Source organism: Vipera berus (assembly GCF_964194415.1).
Source record: "Vipera berus genome assembly, chromosome: 3".
Classification (NCBI taxonomy): Eukaryota; Metazoa; Chordata; class Lepidosauria; order Squamata; family Viperidae; genus Vipera; species Vipera berus.
In genome coordinates, this window is record NC_138204.1 from 180,855,235 (window position 1) to 180,876,296 (window position 21,062).

Sequence of the window (21,062 nt, forward strand, 5' to 3'; positions counted from 1 at the left end):
GAGCAAGGTACCATTGAGCAAGATGTATACAGTTGTATTGTTTGCATGAGTATTTGGTCCTGTGTTCTATCCTGATGAGGAAATACTTCTTATAAAGCATCATACTTTGCTTCAGCAGTTCAGTACACCTGGGAAATTTCTATAGTGGCTCCATAATATAGACAGCAACATGCTTCAGTTGGCTCAGCAATATATAAAATATAAAACTTTCTGTCAATATCCTGAGGTTTTATTTTATATAAAATTTCATTAACATGCACTGCCCACATTTGAAGGGCACTGATTTCAGAGACCTATATTTAGAAATTAATCTTTGCATTTTAAGTGGCCATTTTACTTACATGCTGGGGGAGGAGAAAATTATTAGATAAGGTGTGAAGCAGGTCTGTCTTTCTTCTCCTGCTGGGGAGGATTACAAATGACTCCTCCAAAGAGGAAACATCCCATTGTTGCGTAAGATTTGATATGTCTAAAATATTTCAAGATTATAACACTGTCTCGCTGAACTGTCTTGTTCCAACTTTACCAGAATTGGTTCAGTTTTGAAAATAATAGAATAATTCACTCTTGGTACAATTAAAATAGTCAGTTTCAAGGTCATACTTCTTCCATTAAATCAGAACAGCTATTCTCGATTCAAGACACTTCCAGCAAGATGAAATAGGGCATTTTGAGGTTGAAGCATTCCATATTCTGTTTCTGCTAACAAGCAGTTTAAGTTTTATTCATGGCCACAGCAGCTTGAACTTTGCTTCCCTGAAAAAATATGTTTTTATTTTTTATTTTTGTGAGCAACCAGTGTACATTCACAATGCAACCGCACTTACAAAAAATCCTGCTCTCCCTATGCAAACAAACTGTCATCTTCTAACGAATTTTGAACTTCATGCTTCAAAAAGGCTAGAAAAAATCTTTTATGAAAGGCAGAAGGATGCCAATTCATTATATTACACTTTTATTTTACAGTTTTTCAAAATCTGTTTTACAGATACATTAACTGGGACAGCTGCAATACTGACCAAAAAAAGCATACCTATAAACCAAATACACGTTTTAATATTTACTAGTATAGAATCACTAATATCCAGAGATGTGTCATGTAGTAAAGAGGATGTGCGGCAATGCAAAATGTAGAGAAAAGATGTTAAAATAAAAAGTAAACATTGCATTCATGGTTACACAGCAGAGATCTTTGCAAACACATTTGGTATTGTAACATTCTAGACAGCAATATGCTTTGTAATACATATTGATTATAATACATGCCTTAGAAAGTTTGTATTCTGTGTGTAAACTTTAACCAAATAAACTAGATATGATAAAAAAAGAAAATAATCCAATCTGAAAGTAAGCTCATCTTAAAAGGACACTGCATTCAGGTGAACTTTAAATTATTTTTGGAATATTCCTTCTCTCTTGCACATTATTTTCCTTTAAATGAGAATTTCATGATGCTACTTAATTGCTGCTATTGTGCAAGACAAATATAAGGTCTTCCAAAGGATAAAGCTTTGCCTCAAAAAGGTCAGTATCTGTCACAACTGTAGCACAAAATGATTCATAAAGGACTTAATTTTGAACAGCACTGCAATTCCTCAGCTACACTCCTGTGGTGCAAAGTAGCAGTTGTTCTAACAAACTGAGAAAAATCTCAGCCAAAATTTCAATAATCTAATTGTTGTTCTCCACATCTTGCCTACTGAAACAGCACTTGCTTTATCATTATTGGGAACTAAAAGACAAGATCCAAGTGCTTTGGAACTTCTTTAATGAGCTACAATACCAGAAGATGATGTTGTCCAAGTATGGGGTTTTGACAGACTAGCTACAGTGCACTTTTAGGGACTCTTCGTATTTTCAAGGATGCCCCTCAAATCCTAGCTATCAGGCACTAGTTTTGCCCTGCTCCTGGCTCTGACATGACATAAACTGTCATACAGCTCCAAATATCAGCCCTATTGACACAGGACAGCAGCTTCTTTAAAAGGCAATAGGAATAACATATGGTTTCCATCAAGCCAAAATGTTTAAAACATAGACAGGGCACAATGGCATATTCAGCATCCAGTTCCTTATCCCTTCTCCATAATAATCTTACATGTTCAGCTCTCACTCAAAGCTTGTTTTCAACTCAATCACCACACTTCTGACTACAGACAAAACATTATGGGAACAGATTGAAGTTTGTGAAAAGCAATGACCTACATTCCAATCAATAGTGTCTTGTCATACTTGGAAGTCACAGCCTTCATCAGAAGCATTTTTTACAGCAGATTATTTATAATCTGTATAAATATACATGCATTTCTTTCTTAACCTCTTTTTACTAAAACGTTCATATTGAAAGTGGTTATCGGCTGACAATTAAAAAAACAAAGCTCCCAAGTTTAAAGTTCAAGTCTTCTTACATTCCTACAAATAGAGCATGTCACACTGGCACTGAAAAAAGTTGAACAAATCTGTCTTTTTTTTTCCTTCTAGAGCCATCTAATTGAAATATATAATCTGAAATAAGGCTAAAAAAAAGAAAAAAAGGCATTTTCATTTTGTAAAATCAGATCTAACAATTTCTTTGCACGTATGTCCTGACATTGACATTGAGTGGGCTCTGCATATATTTATAACTGTTAACTTAAAGCTTCATAAATTCAAAAATGTTTGATCATGGACCCACATTAAAAAAATTAGGAAATAAAACATTAAGTGGGGGGAGGGAATGAACCAACGTTGATTTGAGGCTTCCATCTTCTGACTGCTCCAAAGGCCAAAATGTCCAATAAAATGTAAAACACAGTATATATTTTGTGTAGTCTAAAAAATCTGTTACGATAACTTATTGCAAATTGCACTTGGCAGTTCGCCAAAATAATGGAAAAACTACCCCCTGTTGGTTGGCACAGTCCTTTAGCCTTGATTCAAAGTCACCAATAGAAGGACCTGGAAAGAAAATTCGCAGCTGTGCTCAGCCAACTGGCTGCCCCTTCTGGGTGTGATCCAACACGGGACACGGCTTTGTCTTGCTCCTTTGAAGGACTTTCATCTTCTGGCAAGTATTCAGGGAGGTCAGTATTTTGCTCCACTTCTACTGGAGTATCTTGGAAAGGAACCAACATCTGCATAAAATGGAACACGGTGTTAAACATGCATCATGGAACATCACACAAAATCTGCTTTTGCTTTTCAGCTACATTTATTTCTGCAATCATTTTTAGATAATTTAACTTCTAGCAGTAGAAAGGATAAAAATGACTTTTTAAAGCTTTTTTAAAAAAAAAAAGCTGAAACACATTTTTTTCCCCTCTTCAAGGTCACTGCTAAGCTTGTAAGCCGCCCTGAGTCTTCAGAGAAGGGCGGGATATAAATGGAATTAAAATAAAATAAAAAATAAAAATGAGTTCTACTAGACCAGGGGTAGGCAACCTCGGCTCTTTCATGACTCATGGACTTCAACTCCCAGAATTCCTGAGTCAGCTGACTCAGGAACTCTGGGAGTTGAAGTCCATGAGTCATAAAAGAGCCGAGGTTGCCTACCCCTGTACTAGACTATCCAAACATAGATGGCATGGAAAATTCCACTCCTGAAGCTTTTCTTATCCGCATATACTGTTGCACAATTATGCAGATATTGGTGCTCAAAGCAGATTGGAAAATTTATCTGCCTATATTCTCGTGTATATATGGTGAATATTGTTGTATCAGATGAAAAGATTACAATTATTGTTGCTGCTGTTATCTTAGTGCCAATATTTTTAACAATTTACTTTTATAGGGTGGGCAGTTCTCTCACCTCTTCTCCACTTTCACTTTTTACAACTTGCTGAGCTTTCATAACTTTGGTTGATGCTATTGCTGTGGCCAGTGCCTGCACAAACATGGAAAACAATAAGTAGAACAGGATTTTAAAAAGTATCTACCTGAAGCTGAAAATAATGAAAGTAAACCATTGGGAACACTTACCTCTGCTTTTAAATCTGATCTGATTCTGACAACACATCTTTGAATTGCCATTTGAAATGTAAAGCTGATGACCCCTTTAATTTTAAGTAAGGCTTCTTCGCACAGGTTCCTCCGTGACTGGAAATTAAAGAGATGCATTTAATGGGCCAATACTAAGTAAATAACATGAAGTTAACGCATACGTGCATGTGATGCTGTACAAGTGGAACATTTTTAAACAAAAAGAAGGGAATGTTTGCATTTGGCTGTATTGAAATAAAAAGGTAACATTTCTGCTTACAATCTGAAGGCAAACTAGGGAGAAATCAACTATGAATAACGATGGAAAGTGCTGAAAAGCAAAGCAGCTTTTCTTTGTTATGATCAGCTAAACAGTCTCTTGTGATTTAGTTCTGACTGACTGAAATCCTCCCTGATGAGCAGTTAGTTTTAAGTTGCTATTTATCAGACATCTTGTATCCATACTGACTGAATGCATCAAAGCAGCTGTTACATTCTTCAGCTTCCTTAACTGTGGCAGCTCAGGAACATCACTGCACTACACAATTCAATTCTGATGTCAACTGACAATGCCTGCTTATAAAATCACAAGCACATCTTATGCTTTTAAGCAAGTGGCAGGGCCTCTTCTAGGCAACAACACAACAGTAACCCATGCTCGTTTCACCAACTCTAAATTGCCCCAGCATGCTTTAATCTTTTTTAGGGACTTCTGAGGAAGAAACGGCTGCAGTGGAATGAAAAGCCAGCCAGTAGACCAGCTCTTCGCAATCCCTTCCCTGTCCTTCAAATCACCGAAAAGTGCCGCAAAGTGTTGCTCTTCTCGGACAGGTTAGCATATATGGAAGATGAGAAAATAACCTATGTTACTTAAACCATAATTGGTACCTTCAAAAGGATACTGGTTTCACATACTTCCTTTTCTAATCACTTTCAGAAATTGTTCATTAACTGTTTGGATTGATAAGGCTGAAAAAAACGGATGCGTTTTCTTCAATATTTAATGGGGGGGGAAGTTTAAGGTGTCTATGTATGTATGTATGTATGTACAATAAACAGCAAAAGTGTCAGTAGAATTTAATTTTGGAAAGTTACAAACAGACTGATGGTCCAGACGAATTTGAAATCAATTTTAAAATTATTATAAAAATCCTTCCAGAAATGCTTTTATTTTGATTTTTTTTTAAAAAAAATGATAGGATGAGACTTGAAAGTTGGATACTAGAGGGCACCAGAATTAAAGGAGAAGAACACATAAATTTGACTTACTAATACAGAATGAAATAAATTATTTTAACATTGGACATATTGAAGGATATTTTTTGAACAATGACCCAGAAGTTAATTTTAAAAGTATCTGCCTCTATGTGTTTGTTAAATGTTATAGGAGAAGAAAACATTTTCCTTGACAAGATTGAGAGTAATTTGAAAGTAGATTTTAAAATGGCAGCCTACAAAAATGATGGGGAAATGTAGCAATAGCACTTAGCAATACTACTTCATAGTGCTTTACAGCCCTCTCTAAGGGGTTTACAGAATCAGCATGTTGCCCCCAACAATCTGGATCCTCTTTTTACTGATCTTGGAAGGGTGGAAGGCTAAGTCAACTTTGAGCCAGTCAGGATCGAATTCCTGGCTGTGGGCAGAGTTAGTCTGCAATACTGCATTCTAATCACTGCTCTACATTGGACATACAAAAGAAAATAGCTGATGTTTTAGTAATTAAGAGATGTACAAATGACCTGGATAATTTTCCTAAATTCCTACAAAAGAGTCATTTAAACTTCCAAGAATTTTGAGAAGGGACAAAGAAAAACATAAGAAGAAATCAAATTGTATGATCAACTTTGTTAAAAGGACTATAAAATTGGTGTATTTGATTAAAGTTAAAACAGGTAAGATGTTATCTCTGGTAACGAGGAGACCTTAAGGATTTGTTTATAGAGAAGAGAGGGGATATAGAAAGAAGGATTTATTTGTTGTATTTTAAAAGAAGGTGGTAAGTTACTGATATTGTTTATATTTGTGATGAGGAAGTCATTTCTTTATATACTTGTCTTCTTTGCCTTATTTTTTTTACTTTTTTTCTTTTTTTCTAGTTTTTCTTCTGAACCTTCTATTTTTTCTTTGTTTTTATTAATTATCTTTGCAATTATACTTTTTTAAAACTACTATTGAAAATAGAGAAGCTTGATCATTACATAAAATAAAGTCTATAAAGCATGCTTTAATTATTTTAGTCTCTCACCACAGAGTAATTAAGATGCCTCTTAAAGTGGGCATAATTAGTCCAAGCACAAGTACTAAACAGCAAACTTCAGGAACTTTAATGAACATCAACAGAGATGTCAGCGAAGTGCATCAGTATAGCCAATTTTATGCACAGCTCAAAATTTACACAAATATTCTTGTGTCTGAAACATAGCAACTTGTATGTTAGCTTATGTCATTCATAGGCCTTCTGCATCAAGCTTTGACAGATTCAGTTTTTACAGAGAAATATTTATTTAAAGGGAAAATAATGCTTCCAGTAAGTTTACTATAGAGGATGGGGACCATGCTGACCTGATCTTTATTCCTGCAATAGAAATTGCTGAATTGTTTTAATCATGGTTCAGATAATTAAATAAGGGAGTGGTTTGATATAAGTAAGCATCAAAGTCCTTGTTCTTCATTCTCCCAAAATATACTATGCTATAAACATAAATATATGCATGCCCTGTATCTATGTGTCATGTATATATATTTGGAGCATGTGGGTTGGTGAGGGGAGAATCTCCAGGATTAGTGTCTACTGGAGTTGACAATCTAGAGGTACAAGATGGGGAACCTGGGCATTGAAAGGATATTTCAATTTTTTATGTGTAATCTTTCTTTGGGGGGGGGGGTTGTCTGAGATCATCTTAAATTCAGGGTTCCTTTCCTTTCTGTATTATTTCTCCTAATCAGAAGTCAATATTTATGAAAAAGAAAAAGTAACTTTTGCAAAGGGAAAATAACTTGTAGAAAAACTAAGAAGTGCTGACAAAATTTTCTCTTTATACACTAAAATATATATTAGATACACAGAAAGCTTTAAATAACTGAATTGGTTCCGAAATGAAATGACTTTTAGAAAAAATACAGCTTATTTTACTTTAGAAATTCTGGAAACAAAACAATACTAAATCATTTTAAACCTTCAACTGCTAATCTTAATGGAAGCAAAGGTTGTAGCAAAATAATAATCATCATTTGTATTTTTTTAGAAAAACATTGTGAAATCATTAGTAACATTTGATTGACCTATTCACATTAAAAAAAAACCTCCAGAAACTCAGAATTGCTAAATGTTCTGACTACAGTTTCAGACAGTAGCAGCAACTGAAGTCTTTTTCATTCATCTTTACAAACAGAAGTGAACTGAATGTTCTGAGAATATTTGCCAAAACCTCTTATGCATATTTTACTTTTTACGAGTATACTAATATGCTGAAAAAGCCTTTGGGGAGTATGATGGTGAGCTGCTATAGCAATTCTCGTAAGATCCTTGCCCCTTATTTTCTTTTTAACAGGCAATATAGACTACATTATTTTACTATCTGTAAATGAGGGAGGGAGGGAGGAAGGAAGCTTTTGAATAACACCTAGTTGCATGTCTTTTTAGATGCTATTGGAAGCAATTTATGTCTGTAAGAAGCAATCACTCTCACCTTAATCTGAAAAGTAAAATTGCAAACATCTGCACAAGGTCTTCTCAGGAGAATGCACAGGAAACCCTAAGTTATGCTGACCCCAGATCATTTTTAAAAACAACGTGTATTTAAACTGGCAAACAAATGAAAACTTGGTAGTATTTTCTTGCAATTCAAGAGAATATATCAGAGCTCAAAGTTGAGCTCTGGAGTCCTTGGTGCTCTCTTGAGCTTGACTGTTTGCTTCCAGACATTTTATTATCCAATTAAGGTAACAGCATCAGTGAAAGTGAGTTTGGGCTTTACTAGTTGGGTAATGAAATGTCTGCAAGCAAACAATCAAGTTCAGGGAGCAGAAATGACTCCACCGTAATTTTCTTAGTTTTTAGAAACATTTAAGACATACCAATAGGCAAACACATAAACAACCAAGTTAATTGCCATAACATGGACAAATTTACGGGAACTAATTAGATTTGTCTTAATGAAAAAAGGAGAAAGAAAGCCAAGAGAAGTGTAATTCTGGAAGTATAGGGCTGAGTCCATACTAGGTCTGAGCAAATAGTTGATTTGAAGATTCAGTCAAATCACTGCACCAGCTTAGAAAGCTGAATTATTAAATACATGAGTTGCTTTTAATCTATTCAAACAAATTGAATGCTTCTGCAGATGTGAAGAAACCTTTTTTAGAATGATTTGTAATTGAAATCAACCTTTTTCAACAATTTGGATCAATTGAAATCAGATATGGTCACATTCATACTTCCAACACTGTGCATGCTGATTATTACTCAGATTATCACCCACCGGCTTTATTAGTGAGGATACCAGAAGATTGGAAGGTATCAAATATGACACTAATTTTTAAAAGAGACCAAGAGGGATCAGGATAATAACTTAGTCAGCTTTATTTATCCCAGATAAATTGGTAGAAATGGTCATCAAAATTAAAATAACCAAGAATTTTGTGGGCCTGGGCCATCATAGTAACTTTTTTTAGATTATGTGATTTATAGTTTATTTTTCTATGATTTTGTATTAGGAACCACCAAGTTACATTTTATATAAGAGCCTATTGGTATTGGAGAGATTGGAAATCAGAACATGGACCTGAAAAGAATATTCTGGAAGAACGTGTAGGCAGCCAGATGACAGATCAGCAGGCTGGTCGGCCTACTTCACCTATTTTCCTATAGATTCCCATTTTAACTGCATATGCTCAATTTTTTATCCAAGTCTTTTACTTACTTCCAGGTCCTAAAGTGGCTGAACATAGATCAATAAGGTTATATATCCAGAGACATTTCTGTGGTTAGTTTCTTGGAAAATGTAAAGTTATTCCTGAAATGTTCATTACAGTTCTAGGTAATAAGTCACACCCAAGGGATTTGAAAACAGACTTAATACAGATTATTTATATTTACATTTATTTACACATCACATCTAATTTACACACAGAGAATATGTTTACAGAAAACAATTGTTTTCATTTTCATATTTCAGTGTGAGTTATAAATTCCAAAATATATATGAATTTCTTACCGAATCATCAAGGCCATCTATGTGTAAAACTACTGTTTTAGCACGTTTATTTGTACTTCCAAGAAAAAACTGAGCTTTTCGACGTCGAGAATTCATTTCATTCACATTGTCCATGTCAGACATATTGGAAGACTGAAGAATATCATAGATTTCAGAAGCTAATAGTTTTGTTTCCCCGGGTGTTGTGGTCCTAAGGCAAAGAAAAATCAGATTTATTTAGATTATAGGTTTTCTTAACCCAATTTCTTTTACAATTCTCCCAGAAAAGACAGCTGCTTGTTTTTTTTAATGTAAATAGAACTATAGATCCTAAGACTGTTTTTCAGTCTTGGCTATCAATTTTACAAAGCAACCTCCCTTACAATAAGATTCCTTCCCTAAATATTTTCCAGAAGATGACAGAGTTATTCCAGAAAGATTTTGGTGTCTTATTTTAACATTATTAATAATTAATTATGGATGTTGGCTTAAATGATTTATTGGGAGATGAAGTCCAGACACCTTAATGTATGAGGTTGAGAAACACTGAGCTAGTTATTGTATGTATATATATTAAAAAAATCATATATTTGTGGTAGTCACATGACATTCTCCAGTGAATAGTAGTAATGGAAAAACCAGAGATGAAATTGGGGGGGGGGGGGGAGAATGTGCAATATTCTGAATGAATGAAGTACAAGGAGAAGCTGACATTGAACGCATGAGTGACAATCAGATGAGAGAATTCAAAAAGGACATTGAGCCATTGAGACACCCAACAATGAATTAGAAATATGACTCTTTAAATGTCTGTTTAGGGGAGAAATATTTGTTTAACACAGGGTCTAACCACAAGTGTATTATATGTATATGTGGGAAAGAATAAATCTAAATCTAAAAGCATGACTGATCTGATAATCTGGGGAACTGGACATAAGGAAAAAAGGTGTGGAAGAAATACTATGTTGCTCCCATCCAGAGTAAAGTCATATAACAAAATATGTTAAAGCAAGAAGTACTTAGCCTTGGAATAAAATAATCAAACCTTACTTGGATTTTCTTTCAGGAGGTATTATGTTAAATAAAGGTGCCTCAAAAATGGGAAGAAATTGCTCTTAGAAAGAAAAGATGAATATTATTGAAGGATATCAGTATAAAGATGGGTGTAGTTTTGAAATATGGGTCTCTGTATATTTTCTGTAGGTATATATGCACTCTTTGTCCAAAGCAACATTTAACAGATGTTTTATAGTTTCAGGGATACTCTGGCAGAGAAACACAAAATCACAAGGGTAATGAATACATTTCAGCACACATGCATCCCACAAAATGGAGAAATAGCAATCCAATGTTGCTGAAAATGGTGTAATAATATTTAGAGGCTTATTTTAGTTTAATCAGGACACTACTGCTTTGGTACAATAATTTTAACTCTTCTCCACATTTCTGGAATGGCACCTTTATGTAACACAGTTATGAAAATATTATCAGTTCCTAGAAAATTTCAGTTGGGGGATTATAAGTATTTTATGAGTTTTATTATGATTAATAACTTATTTGATTATTCCCTTCTGTCAATCTAGGTATTTTCTTATTAAACAAATAGACATTGACTGCATTATTTGTTTTGTTCCCCAATGTATTAGTTTTAATTGCATAACAAAATTTGAACTATATTTCCAAAAAATTATTTAGGCATGTTCCAATTAGGCACAGCAGATGGCATCATTGCCTTTTATTTAAGAACATTAAAATTAAACTAAAGCTATAGTCCTAAACAACATATTGCACTATACAGTCTGCATCCATGTCCTTTCTACCGCAATGATTAATGTATAAAATGTTCACAATTTTGAAGAATTCCATAAAGTCAAGATCAAAGAATGTGTTAACTCTTTTCTTACTGCTTACCATTAACTGTATGTAAACCAAGGTACTTATGGTTCAACCTACTATAATTTTAACAATCCAGACTTAGAACTGGGTTGAGTCACACTTCTATTTCTCTCACCATCATATGAGAAATTTGCACATGACCATCAGGAAGAAAATACAAAATCCAATTTATGGATTCAAAATAAGATTCTTACTATCCATTGGCAGTGACCTCTTCTGCCTCATCATCCTCTGTTAAATTGAATAATAGCCACAGTGGATAAAATATTTTACTCAATTATAATCAAGGAATTCTGGATTCATAGTATTACCATATTGAAGGATATCATTCTCCCCTTGCTTCTGGCAACTTAAGATAATCAGTTTAAACTTTTCTAATGGGAACTACAAGCAATTAAAGCTGTATTAAATTAAAAGTGATGGAAATGGTTAGGTTTACAGAAGTGTGGGTAAGGGAGATACATACCTGCAAGGGATTCTTGTGCAATTAAATACATATTAATTTAGCTGATTATTTTAGGCAACTAATAAATTGGGAAAATCTGTGCTGGATTTAATTCAACATATCCTGGCAAAAGTAGACAACTATGGAATAAAAAGTGCTTCTAGCTGAGACATGTCAAACACAAGGCCCAGGGAGGGTCCAGATTTGGCCCCCGAGGGCTGTCCCAGAAATGGCAAGGGAGCAGCCCCCGCTGCCCCAGCCCTGGCCCACCGCAACCCAACTGGGCGCCCTGGCGCATGTACACAGAAATGGTGAGCGGTCAGGGGCTGGTGGTGTGCAGCAGCAGCTACAGCTCATTTGTCTCAGCCCACCCCGCCCCTCCCAGCTTAACCCCGTCACATCCAGCCACGCCCCACTTTGCCGGGCTTCTCCACGTGTGGCTCTGCTTTGCCAGGCTAGCCTCCCCATGTCTTGCCCCATTTTGCAGGGCTTTTCCTCCTCCGGCTCTGCTTTGCCACGCCTTTCCTCGCTTGCCTAGCACCCCAGGGCACACCCAGCCTGTGGGATGAAAGGCGCAGAGATGTGAGCACGCGGCTGCTGGCTCCCAGTTGCCTTCTCCACCACGTTAGGGCCGGAGAGGGGAACACAGCAGTCATGCAGAGCCGCAGCCTGGAACTCTGTGGTGGCTGGAGAGAAAGGGTGAGAAGGAGAAAGCAGGAAGGGTCTCTGTCTCTGTGTCTCTGTGTCTCTGTGTCTCTGTCTCTCTCTCTCTCTCTCTCTGTGTGTGTGTGTGTGTGGTGTGTGTGTGTGTGTGTGTGTGTGTGTGTAAGAGAGAGAGAGGGGGGGAGGGAGACAGAGAGGCAGAGACAGCAGAGATAGCCAGGAGGGGAGGAGGAGGAGAAAGCCGTGTTACAAAAAAGGGGATCTTCCACCTTTCTCCCCCCTTCTTTTTTTTAACCTCCTCCTGCTCCATTCAGGGTTTCTCTCTGTCTCTCTCTCTCTCTGTCTCTCTCTCTGTCTGTCTGTCTGTCTGTCTGTCTGTCTGTCTCTCTCTCTCTCTCTCTCTCTCTCTCTCTCTCTCTCTCTCTCTCTCTCTCTCTCTCTCTCTGTGTGTGTGTGTGTGTGTGTGTGTGTGAGTGAGTGAGAGACAGAGAGAGAGAGACAGAGAGAGAGCCATGGACCACAGTCCCCATCATCCTGTGGCTACGCTGGCTAGAAATGCAATGCCTTATTTTCTCTGCAGTATGCGCCTAGGAGGCAGTAGGTCTGTGGGATTTAGATGTATGTAAACATTTGTTTCTTCTGCCTAATTTACTAAATCAACATCTAATCTGAAATTAAAGTTTCTGAGAAATCCAGGGTGGTTTACAAGAAAACTCTCAAAGACAACTATTGCAAAGCATCACTAGCACTCCTTAAAACAATATTAAGTGTGTATTTTAAGAAAGAAAAATATTAGTAGTAATTTACTTAGTGCTGTTTGACCATAAAATGTGTTGTTATTCTACATATGCCTGGCTGAACAGTGTGTTTGGAGTTGCCTCTAAAGGGGTGAGGGATGCACTGTTCATATTTTCCTTGGGAGAAAGTTCTATAATTGGGGTGCTGCCTCTGAGAAGGCTCTGCTCGTGGCCACTGTTCTATAAACCAAACCAGGGAGACCATCTGGTCTAAATGGATGGCAAACAAAGATGATTAGGGAGCTGGAGGCTAAAACATATGACAAATGTTTGTGGGAATTGGGTACGTCTAGCTTAGTGTAAAGGACTAGAGGTGGTGATATAATAGCAGCGTTCCAATATTTGATGGGCTGCCACAGAGAAGAAGGGGTCGACCTATTTTCCAAAGCATCAGAAAGCAATAATAAATGGAAACTAATCAAGAGGAAAACCAGCCTAGAACTAAGGACTTGTGAAAACAACTAACCAGTGAAAAGGCTTGCCTTCAGAAGTTGTGGATGCTCCATCACTGGAGGCTTTTAAGTAGAGATTGGATATCCCATTGTCTGGAATGGTATAGGTCCCCTGCTTGAACAGGGGCTTGGACAAAAGACCTCAAAGGTCTCTTCCAACACTCTTACTCTTTGAGAGAAGTGCTGCCAACCTCTCCCCCTCCCCTCATCCCTTCCTGGGCACAGAGAGAGGGAGGGAGGGAAGGAAGGAGGGAAGGGAAACAGGAAGAAAGAAAGGGAAGGAAGGAGATGGGAATGAAAAGGAGAGAGGCAGGGAAGGAGGGGAGGGAGGAAGAAAGGAAGGAAGGAAGGAGATTGGAATAAGAGGGAGGGAGGATCTGAGGAAAGTCCTGCTTTAGCACTTGGCCACCAGCAGCCCTGTTGCCCTTTCACCATCCCCTGGTGGTCTCCCATCCTATTGCTGAGGATGCTTTGGTTACAAAGCCAGGTCTCCTTGCATGGAGAGGGAGTGGACCTCCCTTTGACCCATGCACTTTGTCCTCCTGTACCCACCATGAGCAACCTGGCCAAGGAGAGGGAGCACAGCAGCAGCAGCCTTGAGGAGGAGGTAAGCGCAGGTGGGCGCCCCCTTGGGGAAGTGCGGCTAGGCTAGGCAGGGCTGTGGGGCCCTGGTGCCATGGGAGCTCAAGGGCCGGGCTGGGCTCTTGATCTCCGCTGCCTGGGGCGCTGGGCAGTCCATGCCACCGTCCAGGGGCCCCGTGCACAGCCTGAGGCTCAGTGAGCTCCTCCAATGGACCATGCCCCGGTGCTCGCCCCGGTCCCACCCCACCTTCCGCCGGAGACCCTCAGATCTGCCCCAGTCCTGCCCAGACCTGCACAGGTGCCGACGTGAGTGATGTCAAGCTGGCCACACCCCACTCAGTAAGCCACGCCCATGCTAGCCCCACCCACCCAGCCCCCCAATGGCAACCACAATGCTGATGCAGCCCTCAATGAAATTGAGTTTGACACCCCTGTTCTAGCTAAATAATTAGAGTTCGGCTTTCATTAATTTGCCAATTTCCATCAAAAGTTCCTAGCTATCAAAATCCCCCTAAATTGTAAAATATAAAAAAGACATTGTAAAATTCCTTAAGATTATCAAACGAGCTACAAATGTTGACCTTCAGCTACTCATGGATTACTTATCTGATTAACACAAAATAAGCCAAAACAACTGCACAAAATCTGCAATTTAGTACGTTTTAGCAACATTTAGCTTTGGACTATAATGTGAGACTCCCTTAAGATTGGCAGCACTGGGATTGATTGATGAAACCTGTACTTGGGATATAGTGAGACTCACTTTCTGTCTCTTAGGATCTCCACACAGCAGTTTTCAGGTTATCACCAATCATTCAACGACTATTCAAAGTTACAGTGGCATTGAATGAATGGTACTTATGACAGGTCCTCATAGTTCCAGCCAGTGCACTGTACCTGCAGTCATATAATAACAATTCCCAACGTTCCCTGCTGGCTTCCTACAAAGTCAGTGAGGAACCCTGCAGGAAATCGGATGTCACAATCACGTGAGGTTCTCGCTTAATGAGCCACATTACTACTTACTGGTAGTAACTGTACTTTATGGCCATATCACTTAGCGATAGCAATTCTGGTACCAATTCCAATTGTAAATAAGAACTAACTATAATGCCTTTTTTAATTTTTAATTCTGGTCTATGACTATAGTAAAAGATTGATGTCTATAATACCTCATCCAAAACTCTAGGAACATCTTGACGATTTCACTATTCGCATAGCTGTCTTCAATAAGCAAGTTTCCTCTGAGCTACCAAAATCTTTCTGAAAATACTCTGCTGGGAATACCTTTTTTCATAGCACCTGCATTTTGGAAACTTTACTGTAGTAATGTTGCTAAACTTCATTTATAACTTCGCCGCTGTGATTTCTCCTTATTTTTGCCTCCCATTATAATTTATATCCAATGAATTGGTATCAATATTATCGCTGCCTTAAAAGAGTTTCATTGATCACATTGTATGGAATCAGCAAAAACAACTACCTTTGTATTGCTGAGTATATGACTTTGAAAGCAATTTTAAAGGAAAAGACAACGCAGGTACATTTACCACAGAAAACATGCTATACTTACTTCTGTACGACAGTCTGTAAACTCAGCATCATTCCCAGTTCACTTTTCATCTTTTCTCTATTGGCCCGACATTCCGCCAAATAACGTAGAGCCTATTAGAAACAAATGGATCAAAGAACAAACCACAACAAAAGAATTCTCAGCATTTGCTTTCACACCTCTCAGCAATGCATTGTAGTAATTCAAAAGATTGGGAAATATGTTATTTGATGCTTACAACATAAAGCTAAAATATTGTTTGTTTATTTATTCATCATGTTTCTATATCGCCCATCTCACCTATGTTAGCATGTATGTGCCAGGTAATTATTAAAAATAATGTTTGTCTCTCTATAAAATAAGAACAGACAATTCTGATATGTTCAATTTCACATTTTTCCAAGTTTGGCTACCCTTGGGATTTTAATAAACTCATGGACATTCCACCTAATGTATGCAGTTAGGTATACAATCTCTATTTGGGGAAACTACATATTAAAAAATAATTGGATTTTGATTTGCATATTCTGAAAGCACAAATTAGGTAAATGCAATAATGAAATGGAAAGGAATTAGAAAGAGTGCAGAGAAAAAGAGCAAAGATGGTGAGAGACTTGGAGGCTAAATCCTATAAAACTGGTTAAAAAAACATGGCTCTTGAAGCCTAGGCTAAAGAAAAGCAAGCTAAAGGAAAGTGATACCAATCTTCCAATATCAGAAAGAATGTCACAGGGCAGAGTATGTGGATTACTCTCCAGAGCAGCCAGGAGTAGCACAAGAACCAATGGGTGGAAGCTTTATTGATTAAAAACCATACAGCAAAGGAATAGTCTACTTCCTGAAGTTGTGAGTGCTCCATCATTGGAGGATTTCAAAAAAGATTGGAAAAAAGATTGGCTGGAAAGGATCCTTCCAATTTCTGATTAACTTCAGCCTTGGTTTCTCCAACCATTATCAATATACAAATTATAATCACTTCCCTCGCAAAACCAACTGATGCGTATGCAAAGTACATGTTCCTTACTTGGGAGTCTGCTTAGTGACACTTGACATCACTTAATAACTGCTACCCAGTAAATAGAACTACGCATCACTTCCCACAACAGAGGAAAAAGAAAAAAATGGATTTGGTTAAGATGACAATGTAAACTGTTAAAACAAAGAGATTTTATTTGGTCTTGTTTCTATTGGGAAACTGCTTTTGATTATTTATGCTTGAAATAGAAAAATGAAATTTAGAATTTAATCTGAAGAATTAATATCTAATTATAGAACTGGCTTATAATAATAGGTAATGTAAAAGATGAGGTTTCAGCTATGTTAGTATTTTATTGTGTTGTATAGGAGTTGGAAATCAACACCTTTTTCCTTCTCTTTTTTTTAAAAAAAAATCCTGCATATTTCCTTCCTCCCCCCCACTTTTTTTTCCTTAATCTTTATTTTCATTACACCTTATGTTACATACACCTCAATAAAACATTTGGAAACAAAATCCCAAGAAAGGGAGTAAGTAACCTTGGACAAAGTATTGAAACTTCTGAACTTGCCAGTTTAATTTGTTGATACTAGTTTCATGCAGGCTTCTATCCTTCATGAACAGAATATCAAAACAACATAATTAAACTGCAGTGATTTGCTTTTGCCTTAAAGGATAATCAGGGCTTACATTTAAGTTCAAAGAAATACCCAAAATATATAGACAATCTGGAGATGTCAGGAGCAAGCTTTTTCTCTAGAGATTTAAAACTTTTGAGTATTATTGAAAGAAATGACCAAACTGTGTTAACACACACCATTTGGTAGTTGCATTTGCTATGAATTAAGTAGGCCATATGTTATATTTTAGATACAAATCTATGTATTTCAAATAGCAGAGTATCCTTAATCTTGTTCAGGGATTATTATACTATAATTCGTCTTGAGAATAATTTGCATACATATACACTCAGCATACTGTTTCTTTCTGGAATTAACAACATTACACAAAGTGCAGAGAAATGGTGCTGTAGATTAAAAATAAATACTAAAATGTAAAAAAAATCTAGACGCACGCTGATCTGAACAATAAATAGCCAACATGCAATACAGAAATTAGATTTCTGATATGGGCCCTAGCACATTGGATTTTATGCTTGCAAGCTTCATTATATTATGCATCCATATTTTTCAAGGGACAAAATCTTTTTATTTTTCTAAAACACGTGAAGCCTACTTGTAGACCCCTGCATGTAGTAGATAGCATCTGGTCAGAATTTCTGAGCAGAAAAACATGCAAGAAAATGAACAGATTATAAGGAATGTCCAAAACATGTACCACAATGTACATCTATTCTGGCAAAATGTGAAGGCTAGCCATCACACAAGTCTATAAATACCACAACATCTCCTTGAATAAAATGGATGTCCTACAAACTTCCAAGACAAGGCAGAAGAATTAAAGTTCACGTGACAATGAATTAAATAAGTTTAGTTGCAAAATGCTGAGCAAATACAGGTTTCCAAATGTTACTTTGCCTTGTAAAAAACTTTGTTGCTTTAACTACATAACACTAAGCAGATTTTTTTTATAGTTACCACTATGACCATATAGGTAGATGAGCAATAAACTATATTAAATATGCTATAATTTTTCCTATCATTTTCATTTCAGCTATCTTTCTATGTCTCAGTGGGATAAAGGATTTAACTTGCTCTACTCAGGACGTTGCAACTCATCCAGAGAACGCAAATTCAAGCAATTTTCCTCATGTGTAGTCACCATACCTGAATGAAATCATGGAAATGCATGATAGCAAATATGCATTTAGATTCTTACATTTTAGATTCCATAGCTTCCGGAAACCCTTAATGCTACAAGATGAGCTATCCAATAATACTTACAAGTAACGCTGAATGGACAACTGGTGGGTTGGGATGATCCAAAAATAATATAAGGCCTGGTAGACATCCCTGATCCTGGACAATTGCTCTTCTATTCAGGGGATCAGCTGCCAGATCTCTCAGCTGGTTTACTACGGTGAGTGCATCAGGCTCCACATTCATTGAGGTATTCATTTTTCCTTGTCATACATAAGATTCTACTACAAAAGGAAGTTGTTATTAATAACTGTAGTGATATGAAGTAATTTCATAACTACTAAAACAAAAATGCATCCTGTTTTAACACAATTTGATATAATTCATTCTTTAGGAAGGAAGACTGTACTGCTTAGATCGTGATGAAAAAAACAAGGTGTGAGATTTTAAAATTGTGAAGTCCTCCATCAGAATGCACAGGACCATATAAACACCTTAACAAGATTAATGTATGCAGAAAATAAATCTTGTAGTTTTTTATTTGTTAACATCATATAAACATAGAAAGTAAATTTTGAATATTTATTAGATATAGGCTAACCACTTATGGATTGATTTTTTTTTCAAAAGCTAAACATGGCTAAAATAATCCATTATTCAATTGGTATATTATTTGCAAAACATAATAAAGTAGGCTTCTTAATTTAATCACAGCTTGGAGCAATTTTGAAATAAATAAAAAGCTAGAAAGACAATCAGTATATTACACTTCCACAAATACTGGAATTTTTGGAGGATTCTTACAAGTTTCACAGTTAATCCCATAGATATTGGCAATCAACATTCCCAGAAATGTTTGAGTTTAGATCAGGCATGTCAAACTGCCAGCCCACGGGCCAGATGCATCACACCGAAACCTCACCCACCCCATTGCTGGCAATGGGGAAAAAGTCATGATACATCACGAAACGTCATGTGATGGCGCAAGTTTGCCATGCCTGGTTTAGATGGTTGCAGGGTCATGTGATCCCCTTTGCTAATGTCTGACAAGCAAAATCAACACAGACATCAGATTCACTTAACAACCATGTTACTAACTTAACTGCATGATTCACTTAACAACTGTGGCATGAAATGGGGCAAAACTCACTTAAGTGTCTCGCTCAGCAACAGAAAATTTAGGGTCAATTGTGGTCATAAGTTGAGGACTATCTGCAGAATAAGCACCCTCTAAATGGGAAGTGACTATCCCCATTTGAGTAGGCCCAATTTCTTATTCAGAAATTCCACACCAAAACAAACTGAAAGAGTGCCAAGCAGGTGAAGAATTTGAAATCACTGAACAAAAATATGGATGTATTCCTCTATTTAAACCACACTATCACACTACCTAATATTTTATAGCAGATTTTTAATTAAACAGAGCTACTTTTGCAACAGAGCACTTTCCCTATATAGGATGCATTACAATGCTGGTACAAGGAAACAGCACAATAAGCTGCTTTGGGAATCTATACAATGCCATTGAAGTTACTTGGCAAACTTGTACTTAGGATCAGACCTAAGAAATATTATTTAAATGTGCTGTTATATAATAACATATGAGCAAACTGTGTTTAGTGCTACAGAAATATCACAGAAGTACTCAACGGCTTCTCACTATAACTACATTTAAAGCCAAGTAATCTGCTCACACAAAAATTATAAAGAAGTTTCATTTAAAAATTTACAGATGTTTGCTGAATCCCTAGGGGTTAAACTACAGAAATCCCACTATGGGAAATAGGATCTTCAAGAAAGCATGTGTAAGACTGGCATTTGAAATACTGTTCTATGGATACTTAATTGGAAGTCTAGCAATTTTACTAGCACTTCCAGAGACACAATTACAGCCTTCAGATAAAATCCCAATCCAAAGTCCAAACATATGCATATTTACCCACAAGTAGCCTGCGACTTACTTCTAGGAACACATATTCCAATTAGGACACTGAACTTAAAACAGCTTTTCTTTTGCTTTTCATGCTTACAAGCCAGTAACTCAACTAGACTCCTGGCAGCTGCCTGGCCTGGTCCTTGCACTTTCTTGCAGTGCAGCTCTCGTACAGGGATCACATAGTGTCAATGAAATCACTACACTGGTTTTAAGGAAGGTAAATAGGATTGCAACCTCACTCATAAAAAAAACCTGGGTTTCCGTTTGAACATAATAAGATTGAGTTGAGCTGTAATGCTAAACCTAACTAGGAACCAACTGCCACAGAGTTTCTGACTAAATCGAGCGACACTACAAGTAATTGCAAATCCTTAAGTCTTGGACAGGATGATAATTTGGAGATCTAAAAGAACTCCGGAGATCGAAGAAGTAGCAGCATTCGAGATCTTTGTTTTGCGTTCTTTCCCGTCCGCTTTTAATCCACTCCCACCTCAATTCCCCGTCTCTTTCCTGCCCCTCCGGCCCCATTCCCAGGTCCAGGGATCCCCATTACCGCCCTCACTTTCATTGGACGCAGAAGGGGAGGCGCTTTGCTACTCCCGCCCCACGGCGGAAGAACCACTTCAAGTCACGTATCGGCTAACGCCGCTGTTGCTACCTTCGCATACCCGGAGACCCTGGCAGAGAAGCCGCTTGCAACTTCCGGGCACCCGGCGAAGGTCAGCTGAACTGGAATCGCCGGCCCGCCACAGCAGTATTCACCCAGCGAGGCGGGCGATCGCCGCTCTCCG

General features: G+C 37.4%; 1 protein-coding gene across 3 annotated transcripts; it reads right to left on the bottom strand.

Moving 5' to 3' along the window:
* Positions 1-944: 944 nt before the first annotated feature.
* ARMC1 (armadillo repeat containing 1) lies at positions 945-21,062 on the bottom strand. Of its 3 annotated transcripts, none has more exons than XM_081322473.1 (7): positions 20,940-21,062; positions 18,420-18,619; positions 15,561-15,652; positions 9,174-9,363; positions 3,958-4,074; positions 3,788-3,862; positions 945-3,113 (listed from the first exon to the last, which is right to left on the bottom strand). In XM_081322473.1, the coding sequence occupies exons 2-7, from the start codon at positions 18,591-18,593 to the stop codon at positions 2,922-2,924; spliced, it is 840 nt and encodes a 279-aa protein (XP_081178599.1). In that variant the 5' UTR covers positions 18,594-18,619; positions 20,940-21,062; the 3' UTR covers positions 945-2,921. The 3 variants fall into 3 exon arrangements, with proteins under 3 accessions (XP_081178599.1, XP_081178598.1, XP_081178600.1); XM_081322472.1 differs by having other exon boundaries at positions 20,834-21,055; XM_081322474.1 differs by having other exon boundaries at positions 18,420-18,616; positions 20,834-20,982.